The sequence below is a fragment of the Loxodonta africana genome, chromosome 15, assembly GCF_030014295.1.
Source record: "Loxodonta africana isolate mLoxAfr1 chromosome 15, mLoxAfr1.hap2, whole genome shotgun sequence".
Taxonomy (NCBI): domain Eukaryota; kingdom Metazoa; phylum Chordata; class Mammalia; order Proboscidea; family Elephantidae; genus Loxodonta; species Loxodonta africana.
The window spans coordinates 1,196,245-1,213,840 of NC_087356.1; the positions used below are offsets into that span (position 1 = coordinate 1,196,245).

The 17,596-nt window shown below is 41.4% G+C and overlaps 1 protein-coding gene across 6 annotated transcripts in view; it reads left to right on the forward strand.

Annotated features, from left to right (window-relative positions):
- BUB1 (BUB1 mitotic checkpoint serine/threonine kinase) overlaps window positions 1-17,596 on the forward strand; it is a 71,781-nt gene that overhangs the window by 45,480 nt on the left and 8,705 nt on the right. For all 6 annotated transcript variants that reach the window (XM_064268378.1, XM_064268377.1, XM_064268376.1 and 3 more), the window contains 3 exons: window positions 5,751-5,838; window positions 8,676-8,917; window positions 11,375-11,518. In XM_064268378.1, coding sequence (XP_064124448.1) covers window positions 5,751-5,838; window positions 8,676-8,917; window positions 11,375-11,518 — 474 coding nt within the window. The remainder of the gene's footprint in view (window positions 1-5,750; window positions 5,839-8,675; window positions 8,918-11,374; window positions 11,519-17,596) is intronic.

Below are 17,596 nucleotides of genomic sequence, written 5' to 3' on the forward strand. Positions count from 1 at the left end.
GAGAAAACATAATATTTGTTCATTGTATTATTATCTATATGATTTTTTCTTTTGGCATGCTGTCTGCATCAAGTCTGTGCATTTCTAAAATTTAAGAACTTAGATTATAGGTAGAACAAGGGAAAAACCTATCAGAGCATTTAAAGGCAAATATTACACTGTCCACCCAGTTGTATGTTAGCTGCCATCGAGTTGCCACCTGACTCTTGGTGACCCCGTGCACAGCTGAACGAATTGCTGCTTGGTCTTGCTCTATCCCCAAGATAGGTTGCGGATCTGACTGTTGTGATCCGTAGGGTTTCCACTGGCTGATTTTCAGAAGCAGGTTGCCGGGCCCCTCTTCCTAGTCACCTTCGTCTGAGAGCTTCACCGACACAGGTGTCGGCTATACGTGAGTTGCGTTGGCTGGGACGCAAACCCAGGCCTCCCTCGTGGGAGGCAGGAATTCCACCGCTGAGCTAGCAGTGCCTCATCCTGACTGTATGGTGTGTGTTTATTTCACACTAAACGAAAAGGCCACTGTGGACAGATTACTTGACTGCTAAAAATAATGGAAACCAATATATTCTAATTAATAAGCATAACAAATAGCCAATTTTTTATTTCTTGTTATTTGTCTACAGATTTTATTATTTAGAGCTATAGTACAGCCAAGTACTACACTTAGAAAATTACGTTTTCCTGCTTTTTTTTTTTCTTCAGTGATCTGACTCCAACAGAATAATGAAAAAGCTCATGGTCCTTATTTCCTTTTAAGAGACCTTTATAGGTCTGAATTGAACCCTAATATATAGCTTTGTTGTTTGGCACAGATAATTATTAGTATATTTAGTGCCAACCTATAAAACATGTGCTGTGAGATCAGGGGCCACTTTACCATTTTCATGACTACTACTATACCAGCCAGACTGTATCACTGCTGGCAGTTTTTTTTTTTTTACTAGCAATTGCTCACCAAAGCAATAATGAAATATCTGCCATGAGACTTTCACTTCTGTGGATGGAAGCATATTTCAGTGTGAAGTCAGAGTCTTCTAGACCTAAAAGTATTTGACTGAGGAGTAAAAATTTTTTCTTAGAGAACTACCATATGTTGTATTTCTTTTAGAATTTTAAAGGAGAGTACAACTGAAACTTGGACAGTTGTCAAGTACCCTCCCAAATTTGCCACTTCAATTTTTTAAAAATTAAACATTTTCCATTAGGGAAAACTAGTTTAATCCATCAAGAGTCTTTCAAAAAGTCAATGTTGGCTGTTCTTTTTAGAGTATTTGTCACTTTGGTTTTATAAACAGAAGGTAATGTCCTAGTACTAAAAAGTATTAGCACTTGTTCAGTGAGGCAGTGTCTCATAAAATTTAATCCAGTGTTAGCATCACTCGGTAGTTTATTTTACGGTTCTGCCCTGTCCGCTTTATGCCATGCCCTGGACCCTTTTTTCTTGAAGGAGTGTTACTAGATTACATGTATCGAGTTTAAGTGCTCATATATATTAATGCTGCATTTTTACACCAGCAATGCACACCTTCTACATTTGTTGGCCAAACATGCCCTCCCCCACCAGGCTCTTTCATAAGTGCTGCTATGTCCATTTTTTTTAACCTGTTGCTGTAAAAAAAATTAGCATAACACACTTACGAATGTAAGGGGAGGACACAGTTGGCAAACAAATTTAGAAAAAAAAAATAGAAGGCATGCATTATTTGCATAAAAGTACAGTAGTAGAATTTTTAAGCGATTTTTCTTCCTATTTAAAAAATTTTATAGCATGTTTTCCACCACTCATCTATCACTACTTTCTCTTACTGCAGTGGCTTCTTGCTGTGATAGTGGAAGCCATGCCATCAGTATTTCAAATACCAACAGGGCCACCCTTGGTGGACAGGTTTCCGTGGCGCTTCCAGACTAACGGACTAGGAAGAAGGACCTGGTGATCTACTTCTGAAGAAATTGGCCAGTGAAAACTTCATGGATCCCAGTGGAACATTGTCTGATACAGTGCCGAAAGATGAGCCACTCATGTTGGAAGACATTAAAGTATGACTGCCTCCTCAAAGTAGAGTCCACCCTAATGACGTGGATGGAGTAAAGCTTTCAGGACCTTCATTTGTTGATGTGGCATGACTCAAAATGAGAAGAAACAGCTGCAAACATCCATTAGTAATCATACATGAAATGTACGAAGTGTGAACCAAGGAAAATTAGAAGTTGTCAGAAATTAAGTGGGATGCTTGAAGATCAATATCCTAGGCGTTAGTGAGCTGAAATGGACTGGTATTGGCCATTTTCTATCAGATAGTCATATGGTCTACTACACCGGGAATGATAAATCGAAGAGGAATGGTGTTGCATTCATTGTCCAAAAGAACATTTCAAGATCTGTCCTGAAGTACAACACTGTCAGTGGCTGGATGATATCCATACGCCTACAAGGAAGACCAGTTAACATGACTATTCAAATTTACGCACCGACTGCTAATGCCAAAGTTGAAGAAATTGAAGATTTTTGCTAACTTCTGCAGTCTGAAATTGATCAAAACATGCAGTCAAGATGCACTGATAATTACTGGTGATTGGAATGTAAAAGTTAGAAACAAAGAAGAAGGATCAGTAGTTAGAAAATATGGCATTGGTGATAGAAACAACACCAGAGATTGTATGATAGAATTTCGCAAGACCAATGACTTCTGCATCAGAAATATCTTTTTTCAACAACATAAACAGTAACTACACACATGAACCTCACCAGATGAAATACACAGGAATCAAATCAACTTCATCTGTGCAAAGAGACAACGGAAAAGCTCAGTATCATCAGTCAGAATAAGGCCGGGGCTGTTGCATTATAGAGAGAACAACTAGAGTCCCATAACAATGTGTGTATAAATTTTTGTATGAGAAACTAACTTGAGGTGTAAACTTTCACTTAAAGCACAATTAAAAAAAGAGTAAGGCCGGGGGCTGACTACGGAACAGACTGTTAATAGCTCACAGGCGAGGTCAAGTCGAAGCTGAAGAAAATTAAAACAAGTCCATGAGAGTCAAAGTACAACCTTGAATATATATATCTCACCTGAATTTAGAGACCATCTCAAGAATAGATTTGACGTGTTGAACACTAACGACTTGAAGCCCAGACAAGTTACGGAATAACATCAAGGACATCATACATGTATAAGGTCATTAAAAACATAGGAAAGAAAGAAAAGACCAAAATGGATGTCAAAAGAGACTCTGAAACTTGCTCTTGAACATTGAGTAGCCGAAACGAAAGGAATAAATGATGAAGTAAAAGAGCAGAACGGAAGATTTCACAGGGCGGCTCAAGAAGACCAAGTATTATGATGGAATGTGCAAAGACATGAAGTTAGAAAACCGAAAGGGAAGAACACTATCAGCATTTCTCGGGCTGAAAAAACTGAAGAAAAAATTCAAGCCTTGAACTGCAATATTGAAGGACTCTGTGGCACAGTGGTTCAGAGCTCAGCTGCTAACCAAAGGTCAGCAGTTGAAATCCACCAGCTGCTCCTCGGAAACTCTATGGGGCAGTTCTACTCTGTCCAGTAGGGGTGCTGAGTCAGAACTGATTCGACGACAGAGGGTTTGGTTTGGTTTTTATGGGCAAAATGTCGAATGACTCAGGAAGCATCAAAAGAAGATGGAAGAAATACACAGAGTCACTGTTCCAAAAAGAAGTGGTTGACATTCAGCCATTTCAGGAGGTAGTGTATGATCAAGAACCGATGGTACTGAAAGAAGAAGTGAAAGCTGCAACGAAGGCATTGGCAAAAAAACAAGGCTCCAGAAACTGACAGAATATCAATTGAGATGTTGCAACAAACAGATGCAACACTGTAAGCAGTCGTATATGTCAAAAAATTTGGAAGAGAGCTACCCGGCCAGCTGACCGGAAGAGACCCACATATGCAACCATCCTAAAGAGAGGCCGCCCAGCGGCATGTGGAAGTTACCGTACAGTATGTTTAACATCACAGGCAAGGAAAATTCTGCAGAAGATAATGCAAAAACTGTTCCAGCAGTACATTGACAGGAACATGCGATGACGGAAATCGTTGCTAATGTCACGTGGATCCTGGCTGAAAGCAGAGAATACCAGAAGGATGTTTACCTGTGTTTTATTGACTATGCAAAGGCATTCGACTGTGTGGATCATAACAGATTGTGGATAACACTGCGAAGAATGGAAATCCCAGAACACTTAATTGTGCTCGTAAAGAACCTGTACATAGAACAAGAGGCAGTTGTTCAAACAGAACAAAGGGGATACCGCGTGGTTTAAAATTAGGAAAAGTGGATCCGTTCAGACAGAACAAGGGGACACTGCATAGCTTAAAATCAGGAAAAGTATGTGTCAGGGTTGTATCCTTTCACCATACTTACTCAATCTACATTGTTGTTGTTTTGTTCTTGTTAGGTGCCATCGAGCCAGTTCTGATTCATAACCCCATGTACAACAGAACAAAACACTGCCCGGTCCAGTGCCATCCTTAAAATTGTTGTTATGCTTGAGCCCATTGTTGCAGCCACTCTTTCAATCCATCTCGTCAGGGGGCTTCCTCTTTTCTGCTGACCCTGTACTTCACCAAGCATGAGGTCCTTCTGCAGGGACTGATCCCTCCTGACAACATGTCCAAAGTATGTAAGATGCGGTCTCACCATCCTTCTAAGGAGCATTCTGGTTGTACTTCTTTCAAGACAGATTTGTTAGTTCTTTTGGCAGTCCATGGTATATTGAATATTCTTTGCCGGCACCACAATTCAAAGGCGTCAATTCAACCTGTATGCTGAGCAAATAATTCGAGAAGCTGGACTATATGAAGAACGGGGCATCAGGATTGGAGGAAGACAGCTGGCAGTATGCAGATAACACAGCCTTGCTTGCTGAAGGTGAGGAGGACTAACTGAGGAAAATCAAAGAGTATAGCCTTCAGTGTGGATTGTACCTCAAGATAAAAATCCTCACAACTGGACCAATAAGCCATATCATGATAAACAGAGAAAAGATTGAAGTTGTCAAGGATTTCATTTTACCTGGATCCACAATCACTACCCAGGGAATCAGTCAGGAAATCAAACGACATACTGTATTTGGGAAAACTACCGAAAAGACCACTTTAAAGTGTTGAAAAACGAAGATGTCAGTTTGAGGTCTGAGGTGTGCCTGACCCAAGCCGTGGTATTTTCAGTCGCCTCCTTCGCCTGTGTTTTCAAGCACCTCATATGCATATGAAAGCTGGGCAATGAATAAAGAAGACGGCAGAAGAATCGAGGCATTTGAATTATGGTCTTGGGGATGAATATTGAATAAACTACAGACTGTCAGAAGAATGAACACATGTGTCTTGGAAGAAGTCCAGCCACAGTGCTCCCTTAGAATCAAGGATGGCAAGCCCACGTCTCACGTACCTTGGACATGTTATCAGGAGGGATCAGTTTCTGGAGAAGGACCTCGTGTTTGGTAAAGATCAGCAAAAAAAAAGACTCTCAACTAGATGGATTGACACAGTGGCTCTAAGAATGGGCCCAAACATTGCACACAGGGCCGCTGTGAGTAGGAACTGACTTAATGGCACCTAACAACAACCAAAATAGCATATTCTACCATAGGAACGCAATTCTGAAATCATAATGAAAGTCAGTATAAAAAAAAATCCCAGACTTTGAAACCATATCAAAGTGTGTGTGTGGTGTGTGTTTATAATGTGTTTGTAATTTTCTCTGTATTTCAGAAAATATGGTAGCACAACAGTGTACCCGTGTGACTTTGGATTGCGGGGAAGAAAACACAGTGGAGACCTCAAAAACCAGAAAGTTCAGGTATTGTGAGGTTTTACGTAGTTCTGTCAGTTTCTCCGTTTTCATTGTAGCATAATTTTTAAACTACAATAGAATACCTAATCCTAGCCCTTAAAGGTTGATACAGTTTCTTTGTTCATTTTTAGTTTTAAGGCTGAGAGTGCTTTATGTGGATAAAAACACAATGATGACCCTAGACAGTCGACATACCAGGGCAGGGAGAGAAGAGCTGAGGCCTTAGAGCGGGTCTGGGGAGCATTGTGTCACGGCTGATGTCTGCTCATTTTGTGAGCAGACCTGCAGGTGCTGTTACCAGCCGCAATGCTGCAGGACTGAGCAAGCACCTCACTGCTTCCCCGTTCCCGTTGTAATTGAAGAAATCAGTAAGCTGCTTTTAAGTGGAGGTGGGGGGGTAGAAATGTTGAAGCCCCTTAGATACTGGGACACAGGACAGGTTTGCCATAAAGTAATGCTTTGGAGAAGTGAAATTCCACGGTGTCTGAATAGGCTGCTAAAGGTACTAGATGAGAAGAAGTAGCTACCATCCTTTGGGTTCTTACGCTTTTTATGTACTGTGTCCTCTAACGAAGCCTTAGAGTAACTTCAGGGTAAGAACTATCCCCCCCACTGCCCACCCACCCACAGGTGAAGAAACCAGGTCTTGGAAGGCTGACAGGTGACCTGAAGTCATAGGGCTTCTAAGTGGCAGAACTGGGTTTGAAGTCTTATCTCTCTGACTTCAGAAGCCTTGCTCTCACTACTATCTCTACTGCCACTTCTTACCAAAAGCTTCTTATTGGAAGTGTTATCTGAACTAAGATGTCAGAAAGTAAATAAATGAATAAAGGATATGAGCAAAATTTACAAAGGAAAATTAGCTAGTAAACATGTTAAAAAACGGTTAACTCAATCAAATTAATACAAATTAAAAAAATTTTGCCTTTTGATTTACAAAGTGTACCCAGTGAGCACAGTCTGCACTGCCTACCAGTAGTGCTCTTTCTGTATTCAGCTAAACCCTTCGACTTAGACTTCCATAGGGTACGCTTGGATGTATGGAAGTCTGTGAGAAGAATCTAGGACAAAAGTCAAGTGCCAGCAGGAGACACACTGTCCGAGGGACTGTTTTTTTTTTTTGGCCCTATGTGATCATTCAGGTGTGAGGAGATGAGACTCCCAGGAGTCCAGCAGCAGGAGCCTCCCTCACTCCCAAAGCTTATCTCCTCAGACGGCAGTAGCTCTCTGAACCACTCTAGAGATTTAACTTAAGGTTCTCCCCAAGGGACAGCCCCCTTAGGAGCCATCACACTCAAGAAAGCCTGAAGCTATATGGCTGCCCAGCAGGTATTTATAGTGCTCCCAGCCGAGATGCAGTTTACCACGAGGGTCGTTTTTACCATAAGCAGTCATAAAAGAGTGACATTATACTTTTTCAGGTTTCCAGGGAGAAGAGCTAGAAAGTTAAACAAAAGTCAGACTTTGGTGCAGAAGGGAGAGGGCTTTGTTGTCATCTGTGCACCCACAATGAATTGGGCACTCAGGTGGCTAGCAGCAAGGCACATGGATTTGAAAACAGCTTTCTCAGTGTGTGTGGACACCTGTTTTTGAATGATATGAAACATTGGGAACATTTTCAGTATCTAAGAAGTGTGGAATTGTTAGACGCTAACATACATCTGCTGGATTAAACTCTGTAGGGTCATTACAGCCCACGGTCCGGCAGGCGACATCACCTTTACCAGGTCATCATCACCTCACCAGCGATAAGTGGTGTTGACATCGTGTGCCCTGGCTAGGATGACGGCACTTCACCTCTGATACTCTTTCCCAAAACCCACAACCACAGCTTAGTCCTGAGGAAAAGATTAGGGAAACCCAACTTGAGAGACATTCTACAAAATACCTGGCCAGTATTCCTGAAGACTGTTACGGTCTTGGGAAACTGGGGAAGGCAGAAACTTCAGACGAGAAAAGAAAAAGGAGGCATAAGAACTAAATGCAGCGTAGTGTCCTGAATGGATCCTAGAGCAGAAAAAGGACCGGTGAAATGTGGTCAGGTCTGGAGTCTAGTTAACAGTGATGGAGCAATGTTGGTACCGTGGTGATGGGAGATAACACTATGGGAAACTGGGCAAGGAGTGTGTGAGAATTCTCTATTATCTTTGCAGCATTTCTGTAAATCTACAACTCTTCCAAAAAGTTTATTTTAAAAAAATGTGGCAGGGAAAATAGCAGCATATGAAATTACATGTGTAAATGCATATGTATTTGAAACTGTGTGTGTATGTATGTGTTCATGTCTGTCTTCACGTATGTATACACATGTACATATGTGTTTATGTCTGTGTCTATATGTCTTTATATGTGTGTGCGTGTACGTGTGACCACCTACGTGTATCTGCATGTATGTGTGTGTCTGTGTGTATGAAAATGTACCAGATGGTAGGTTATGGGATTATGGTTGGCATTTCCCATTTGTCTCTGTTATAAATGAGGTCAGTTTTGGAATAAAGTTAAATATTCAGTCTTGATTACAGTAACAATGCTGAGAGGACAACTTGGGGGAAATCTGTCCATCCCTCCTGACATTGCCTACTAGAGAAAATGCAGTGTATCACCTCACCTACTCGTCTGCTGTAGCACCATGACTTTGATTAGTTCTCTGTATATTGTATTAACTGTATTTGCATGCATTTGTTGTCTATAAAAAATGCTTTAATCAACTCATTTTCTCAGGCAGTTCGTTAGTTCTAGAATGAAAAGAAAACTTTTCAAATCCAATAGTCTTCTAATCACATGGTGTTTTCTTGTTTGGTTGCTTTTTTCCCCACTTTTCTCTGTCCTGTTTACTCGTCTAGTCCGATTCAAGAAAGAAGCCCAGAACAAGCATTACCCATAGATGTGCCCTCAGCACCCGTACTCGGTCAGAGCCAGCCTGCGGCAGGTGGTGTGCTCACCAGCGAGGCAGAGCGGTGCCTTGAGGCTTGTAAACTCACAGACACTGATGTCGCCATGGAGGAAGACCCGCCAGGCGCCAGGCCCGCTGGGCTCCACGCAGAACGGATGCAGAGTAGCTCAGCCGGAAACGTGGCTGCTTCAAGTATGAACACAGGCTCAATTGTGCTGTTGACTGGGGACAGTAGCAGGGGAGACCTGTCCCGTGAATGAATCTCAGAACCGGGGTTTGAATGTCACTGGGTGCGACACGAGTTCGGATGTGCCTAGGGCGAGGGCATCACACGAGGTGCAGCGGTGTCATACCCAGAGGGAAAGTTGATCCATTTCTGATTTTAGAAGATAACAAAATAGCTACCGTTTGAGGAGGAAGTGAGAACTTCACTAGGGCTACTAAACAAAAGGTTGGCAGTTCGAATCCACCAGGCGCTCCTTGGAAAATCTGGGGCAGTTATACTCTGTCCTGTAGGGTCGCCGTGAGTTGGAATCAGTTTGACAGCATTGGGTTTGTTCTTGTTTTTTTTAATATGTGCTAGCCCTTTTTCATTTAGTACTGTTACCCTCAACAAGATGGATTAACGCAGGGCCTGCAACAGTGGGCTCAAACGTAGCATCAATTTTGAGGATGGCACAGGACCAGGCATCGTTTTGTCCTGTTGTACACGGGGAGACTTTACGGCATCTAACAATAACAACGGCCTCATTTTACAGAAAAGTAAATTGAGGCCAGCCTAGGATTAAAGAAAACCACTGTTACATAGAATAGTCTTGCATAGTAGTTAACAGAGTCTCTGGAGATAGACTGGCTGGGTTCTTATCCTTGCTCCTCGCTGTCTTGGTCATCCAGTGCTGCTGTAACAGAAATACCACAAGTGGATGGCTTTAACAAAGAGAAATTTATTTCCTCACAGTAAAGCAGGCTAAAGTTCAAATTCAGGGCATAGGCTTCTGGGCAAGGTCCTTGTCCTCAATCATCCCCCAGTCGAGAAGCTTCTCAGGCCTAGGGACCCTGTGTCCAAAGGACGCACTCTGCTCTAGATGCTGCTTTCTTGGTGGTACAAGGTCTCCAACTCTGCTTCCTTCCCTTTTTATCTCTTGAGAGAGAAAAAGTGGTGCAGGCTACACCCCAGGGAAACTCCCTTTACATTGGATCAGGGATATGACCTGATTATAAAGGATGTTCAAATCCCACCCTAATCCTCTGTAACATAAAATTATAATCACAAAATGGAGGACAACCACACAATACTGGAAATCATGGCCCAGCCAAACTGATAGACACATATTTTGGGGGGACATAATTCAATCCATGATACTTGCTTAAGCAGACGTGTGAGCTTGGCCAAGATCACTCAGCTTTTTACGCCTCTCTTTCCTTGCCTGTAAAGTGATACGATGGTGCTAGTACTGACCTAAGGAGTGCTGGCGGCACAATGGTTAAGAGCTCAGCTGCTAACTGAAAGGTCAGCAGTTCAAATCCACCGGGTGCTCCTTGGAAACTATGGGGCAGTTCTACTCTGTCCTGTAGGGTCACTATGAGTCAGAGTTGACTCGATGGCAATGGGTAAGGTAAGGTAAATACTGACCTAAGGAGCGCTGGTGGCGCAACGGCTAAGAGCTCGGCTGCTAACTGACATGTTGACAGTTGGAACCCGCTAGCTGCTCCATGGGTGAAAGATGTGGACATCTGTTTCTGTAAAGATCACAGCCTTGGAAACGCTGTGGGGCAGTTCTGCTCTGTCCTACAGGGTCACCGTGTTGGAATCAACTCGACAGCACGGGCTTAGTGCTGATTTCAGGGAATTTTTGTGAGAACCGAGGACGTTAATAAATGTAAAGCACTCAGAATAGTATGATATACGTGCTCAATAAGAGCTGGCCATGTTGTGTTAGTCTGTGACAGTTGCTGCTAATAGTTTTATACCATTCTACATGGGAGAGAAACATTTTCTTCTTTAGTCAGAATTTATGTTTTTCAGGCTTTTTTTGTCACTTAATTTTTCGTACTTCATGTAGTGAATGCATTCAAAAAGCATAGGCTATATAAATATGCATAAATGTATACTTGTCCCTTTAAAAATGATTCCCTTTTGTAGACTCACAGTAAATCTCATACATACTGTTGGCATGAAGGTAGAGTAAGTATTAAAATGCAGTGTGTTTTATGCGTGTAAGTAGAAGAGCAACTTACAGACACATAGCTGTCTGAGAACATCAGAGGACCTCAGCCTACCTATCAGCCATGCACCCGTAAGCGTGTCAAAGGCAGAATCCAGCATTTCCGGCGAGCAGAGGAAATGGTTCTGCAGCAGGACAACAGGCTAACAACAGCGAAACAGTCTTCCGCACCCCACCCCCCCGCCCCACAACTCCTGGTACTGGTGTCCTTTGTGACAACCAAGCATGGATCTAATTTGTAGACCTAAAATGGCGAATGATTGACTGCAGAACTACCAACTTTGACTTGTAAACAATGTTCCTTAAAGGATAGGGGTTTTGAAAGCTTACTTAATGGATGTCTCCACTTGCTTTATCCATAACGTCTTTAGTAAAATTATTAGGTACTAAATTTATTCTCCTTTTTTGTTCCTATTCCTTTAAGATTTCGTTGTTGAAAACCCGTGGGATGATACATTGATTCTCAAGCTTTTATCTGGGCTTTCTAAACCAGTGAGCACCTATCCAAATACTTTTGAATGGCAGTATAAACTTCCACCCATCAAGCCCAAGACTGAATTTCAATTGGGTAAGAATTATGTGGTTAATATAACTTTAAACTTTTGTGTCTCTGTGGGGAGTTGGTGGGAGAATTACTCATGTATGTGTAATTCTCCTCTTGCCTCCCTTCAGTCCCCAGGAAAAGTTCTCTCTGTAGTATTAAGCAGAGAACGTTTTGTTCAGCCCTGACTGTAGGATTGTGATTGCTTTGGGGACTATACCTCATGACCTTATAGAGGGCCATTTGGCCGTATCGATCAAAATTAAAAATGCAGGAGGTGGAGCCAAGATGGCAGAGTAGTCAGATGCTTCCAGTAATCCCTCGCAAAAAAATAAGTGAAATGATTACATTTATGACAAGCTAGAAGCCCTGTACATCAAAGCCAAAGTTAGAAAATGGACTGAGCGGCAGAGGGAGGGAAAGACGGTTCAGAAGCGGCCAGGAATTGCCGCACCTGAATCTCTGGGAACCCTCTGGCTGCAGTGGGCCGGTGGTAGCATTTGGCTGCAGTATCCTCAGGGAGAAACAGCCAGCCGCACAGCCTGCTCACATCTCTGGAACCAGAGAAGAACAGCACTCTCGGCAAAAGCTAAGTACTTCTGTATATTTTACTGCGCCCCCCCTCCCCAAACCCCAAGTCAGCTTCAGTGGCTGTCGATATCCCTGGGCCTGAGATAGGTCCTGTTGAGCTCTCTGAGCCATTCTCTCAGCCTTGGAGAAGGAATAAATTCACAATTGGGGAAAAGATAATCTGCCAGCTCCACTGACCTGGGGATCTCAGGATAGAAGTGTCTCCTGTCCAGGCATAAACAGTCCGTGGACTTTGAATACCTTTCCCCCCTGCATGGACCCGCGTGGGCCTATTTCAGGAGAATAGGCCCTTGTTGGCAGACTGCAGCTGTTTCAGCTGTGTGGTGGCGAGGTGGGTGGGTGATGTTTGACACCACTTTGCTTATTAAACAGGGTCCTCTCCTACCCACATCAGGGGCCAAAGGACTGGTGGCTCCACTCAGGTCACCCAGCCACCCACGACAGGGGTCCAAGGATAACTGGTACCTCCTTAAAACCAAAAGCATTGGGTACCCATGGTCCATCTGCAGAACCCACCCACCTGTGTGCTCTAGGAAACAGGGACATGCTTTCCTCACAGAGAGACACTCAGGGGGTGGTTGTCAGCCCCCTGCCTTGTTCAGAGCGTGACCCCTGCTGCAACCAGATACCGGTACCTACGCCAATCACCCCTGCCTGTCTAAGACTGTAGGACAAAGCCTGTAACACACTTGATAACCAACTACCTGGATGCCTGAGATGTATTCATACAAGAAAAGTGAATGGACTCCTAGGCTCATATGCCTGGTAATAGCTCTAGCCATCTGGTGACAGGACGTTAGAGCTGCAAAGATGAAAACAATCAAGCTAGCTCACTCAAGCAACCTATTTGGACATATCAAAACGAAGCAAGAAGCTAGGATATAGTAAGCAAACATAAACTAATACAATAACTTATAGATGGCCAAGAGACAACGGTCAATATCAAATCACATAAAGAAGCAGACCATGATCACTTCAACAAGCTCTCAAAACAAAGAATCAAGGGATCTTCTAGATGAAGGTGCCTTCCTGGAATTACCAGATGCAGAATACAAAAGATTACAGAACTCTTCAAGACATCAGGAATGAGATCAGGCAATATGCAGAACAAGCCAAGGAACACACAGATAAAGCAGTTGAGAAATTAAAAAGGTTTTTCAAGAACATAATGAAAAACTTAATAAGCTGCAAGTATCCATAGAGAGACAGCAATCAGAAATACAGAAGATTAACAATAAAATTACAGAATTAGACAACTCAGTAGAAAGTCAGAGGAGCAGAATTGAGCAAGTGGAAGGCAGAATTAGTGAGACTGAAGATAAAGCCCTTGGCACCAATATATTTGAAGAAAAATCAGATAAAAGAATTTTAAAAAAATGAATAAACCCTAGGCATCATGTGGGAAATAACCTACAAGTGATTGGAGTACCAGAACATGGGGGGATAACAGAAAATACAGAGAGAATTGTTGAGGATTTGTTGGCAGAAAACTTCCCTGATAGTGAAAGGTGAGAAGATACCCACCCAAGATGCTCATCGAAGTCCACATAAGGTAGATTTTAAAAGAAAGTCACCACGACATATTATAATCAAACTTGCCAAAACCAAAGATAGAGAGAATTTTAAGAGCAGCTAGGGATAAATGAAAAGTCACCTACAAAGGAGAGCCAATAAGAATAAGCTGAGACTACTTGGCAGAAACCATGCAGGCAAGAATGCAAGATGACTTATATAAAGCATTGAAGGAGAAAAATTAGCCAAGAGTCATATATCCAGTGAAACTGTTTCTCAAATATGAAGGTAAATTAGGACATTTCCAGATAAACAGAAGTTTAGGGAATTCGTAAAAACCAACCCAAAACTACAAGGAATACTGAAGGGAGTTCTGAGGTTAGAAAATCAATAATATCAGATGTCAACCCAAGACTAGAACACTGGACAGAGCAATCAGATGTCAACCCTGATAGAGAAATCACAAAATAAATCAATATAAAAAAAGGCTCAAAACAGGGTAACAGCAATGTCATTATGTAAAAGAAGACAACATTAAAACGATGAAGAAGGACTAAGAAATGTACTCAGATCTTTCATATGGAGAGGAAGACAAGGCGATATAAATAAAAGTTAGGTTTAAACATAGAAAAATAGGGGTAAATATTAAGATAACCACAAAGGAGACTAACAATCCTACACATCAAAATAGAATACAAGTAAAAAACAAAGACTCAGCAGAAACAAAATCAACTACAACGAATAAGAGGAAGAGACAATATATAAACTACACAGCTCAAAAAATTAGGTGGGAAAAAGAAACTGTCAACAACACACAAAAAAGACATCAAAATGACAGCACTAAACTCATAAAAAATACCTGTCCATAATTATACTGAACGTAGATGGACTAAATGCACCAATAAAGAGGCAGAGAGTGGCAGAAAGGATTAAAAAACAAGATCTGTCTATATGCTGCCTACCAGAGACACACCTTAGACTTAGAGACAAAAGCCAACTAAAACTCCAAGGATGGGAAAAAATATATCACACAAACAACAATCAAAAAAGAGCAGGAGTGGTAATATTAATTTCTGACAAAATAGATTTTAAAGTAAAATCCACCACAAAGGGTAAGGAAGGACACTATATAATGATTAAAGAGACAATATACCAGGAGTATATAACCATATTAAATATGTATGCACTCAATGACAGGGCTGCAGGATACATAAAAAAAACTTTTAACAGCAGTGAAAAGTGAGATAGACACCTCCACAATTACAGTAGGAAACTTCAACACACCACTTTTGGCGAAGGACAGAACATCCAGAAAGAATCTCAATAAAGACATGGAAGGCCTAAATGCCAAAATCAACCAACTTGACCTCATAATCTTATACAGAACACTCCACACAACAGCAGACAAGTATACTTTCTTTTCTAGTGCACATGGAACATCTAGAATAGACCACATATTAGGTCATTAAACCAAGCTTTAGCAGAATTCAAAACATTGAAATATTACAAAGCATCTTCTCAGACCATAATGCTGTAAAAGTAAAAATCAATAACAGAAAAATCGGGGAAAAGAAATCAAACACTTGGAAACTGAACAATACCCTGCTCAAAAATGGCTGGGCTATAGAAGACATCAGGATGGAATAAAGAAATTCATAGAATCCAATAAGAATGAAAACACTTCCTATCAGAACTTTTGGGACACAGTAAAAGCAGTTCTCTGAGGTCAATTTATAGCAATAAATGCACACATCCAAAAAAGAAGAAAGGGCCAAAGTCAAATATCCCTACAACTTGAACAAATAGAGAGCAACAAAAGAAACCCTCAGGCACCAAAAGAAAGCAAATAATAAAAATTAGAGCAGAATTAAATAGAGAACAGAAAAACAACTGAAAGAGTTAACAGGACCAAAAGCTGGTTCTTTGAAAAATTTAACAAAATTGATAAGCCATTGGCCAAACTGACTAAAGAAAAACAGGAGAGGAAGCAAATAACCCAAATAAGAAATGAGATGGAGGGAGAGGGGTTTTCACTAATTAGATAGTAAAAAAAAAAAAGTAGATAAGAACTATTTTAGGTGAAGGGAAAGACAGCACACAGTACAGGAGAGATCAGCACAACTGGACTAAACCAAAAGCAAAGAAGCTTCCTGAATGAACTGAACGCTTCGAAGGCCAGCATAGCGGGGGTGGTGGTTCGGGGACCATGGTTTCAGGGAACATCTAAGTCAACTGGCATAATAAAATCTATTAAGAAAACATTCTGCATTTCACTTTGGAGAGTAGCATCTGGGGTCTTAAACGCTAGCAAGCCTCCATCTAAGATGTATCAATTGGTCTCAACTCACCTGGATCAAAGGAGAATGAAGAAAACCAAAGACGTAATGTAAATATGAGCCCAAGAGACAGAAAGGGCCACATAAACCAGAGACTACATCAGCCTGAGACCCGAAGAACTAGATGGTGCCTGGCTACAACTCATGGCTACCCTGGCAGGGAACACAACAGAGAACCCCCGAGGAAGCAGGAGAGCTTCGGGATGCAGACCTCAAATTCCCGTTAAAAAAAACAGACTTAATGGTTTGAGACCTTCTGTTAGCCCAAGACAGGAAACCATTCCCAAAGCCAACTCTTCAGATGGGGATTGGACTGGACTATGGGATAAAAAAATGATACTGGTGAAGAGTGAGCTTCTTGGATCAAGTAGACACCTGAGACTATGTGGGCAGCTCCTATCTGGAGAAGAGATGATAGAGCAGAGGGGGTCAGAAGCTGGCCAAATGGACACAATAATAGAGAGTGGAGGGAAGGAGTGTGTTGTCTCATTAGAGAGCAACTGGGAGTATATAGCAAGGTGCATATAAGTTTTTGTATGATAGACTGACTTGGTTTGTAAACTTAAAGCACAATAAAAATTAAAAATAAACTAAAATTAAAAATACATATATTCTTAGACTCAGGTGTCCCATTTTAAAGAATTCTTTGCAGATAGAATTGTATACATTCAACATGACATCTACATGTAAGTGGAAAATATTGGTGACAACTTTGGGGACCAATAGGGGACTGTTTTAAACCCACCAGGTCACACTTCTACAGTAAACTCCAAGGTGTCTATAATAGGATGAGGGTGCTCTTGCTGGTGTGGAATTACCTCCGACCGTACTAGGTGTTGTGGGTTAAATGAAAAGGGGAAAAGCGTATGTGCTGGATGCTACTTTGTGTTTCTGAAAAGAGGGGGCATGATTATACGTGTTCATATTAGTATTTCGAGGGAGCTCAGGACGACAGACAAAGAAAAATGGTTGACTTGGTGGGAGACATGGTGGACGTGGGTAACAGTGGGAGCAAGACCTCAAGATTTGCTTTTTGTAGTTGATTTTTTTTTTTAATTAATTTAAAGACTTTTTTAAAGCAGTTTTAGGTTTATAGAGAAAATGAGCACAAAGTTCAAAGAGGTCCCATAAACCTCTCCTACAAATACACACAGCTTCCCCTATTATCCCCTATTATTACCGTCTTGCATTGGTGTGGTACATTTGCTACAATTGATGAACTGGTATTCATATGTTAGTATTAACTAAAGCCCGTAGCAGACATCAGAGCTCACTCTTTGTGTTACAGTTATGTGAGTTTTGACAAATGTGTAATGTCAGGTATCTACCATTACAGTATCATACAGAATAGTTTCACTGCCCTAAAAATCCTCTGTGCTCCACCTAATCTATTGATTCCTCACCTACCTCCCCCAGCCCCTAGCCCTTGGCAACCATTTCCTTACTTTTAATCTATCTGTGTCTTTATATATTAGAGTGGGTTTCTTGTAGACAACATGTAGAGTCTTATTTTTTATCCATCCTGTCAGTCTCTGTCTTTTAATTGGTAATTTAGACCATTAGGTTTAAGTGATAATCGATATAATTGAATTAATATCTATCATATTGTAACTCTGTAACTACTATTTTCTTTTTTTTGTTCCTCCACTGTTTTTATGCCTTCTCT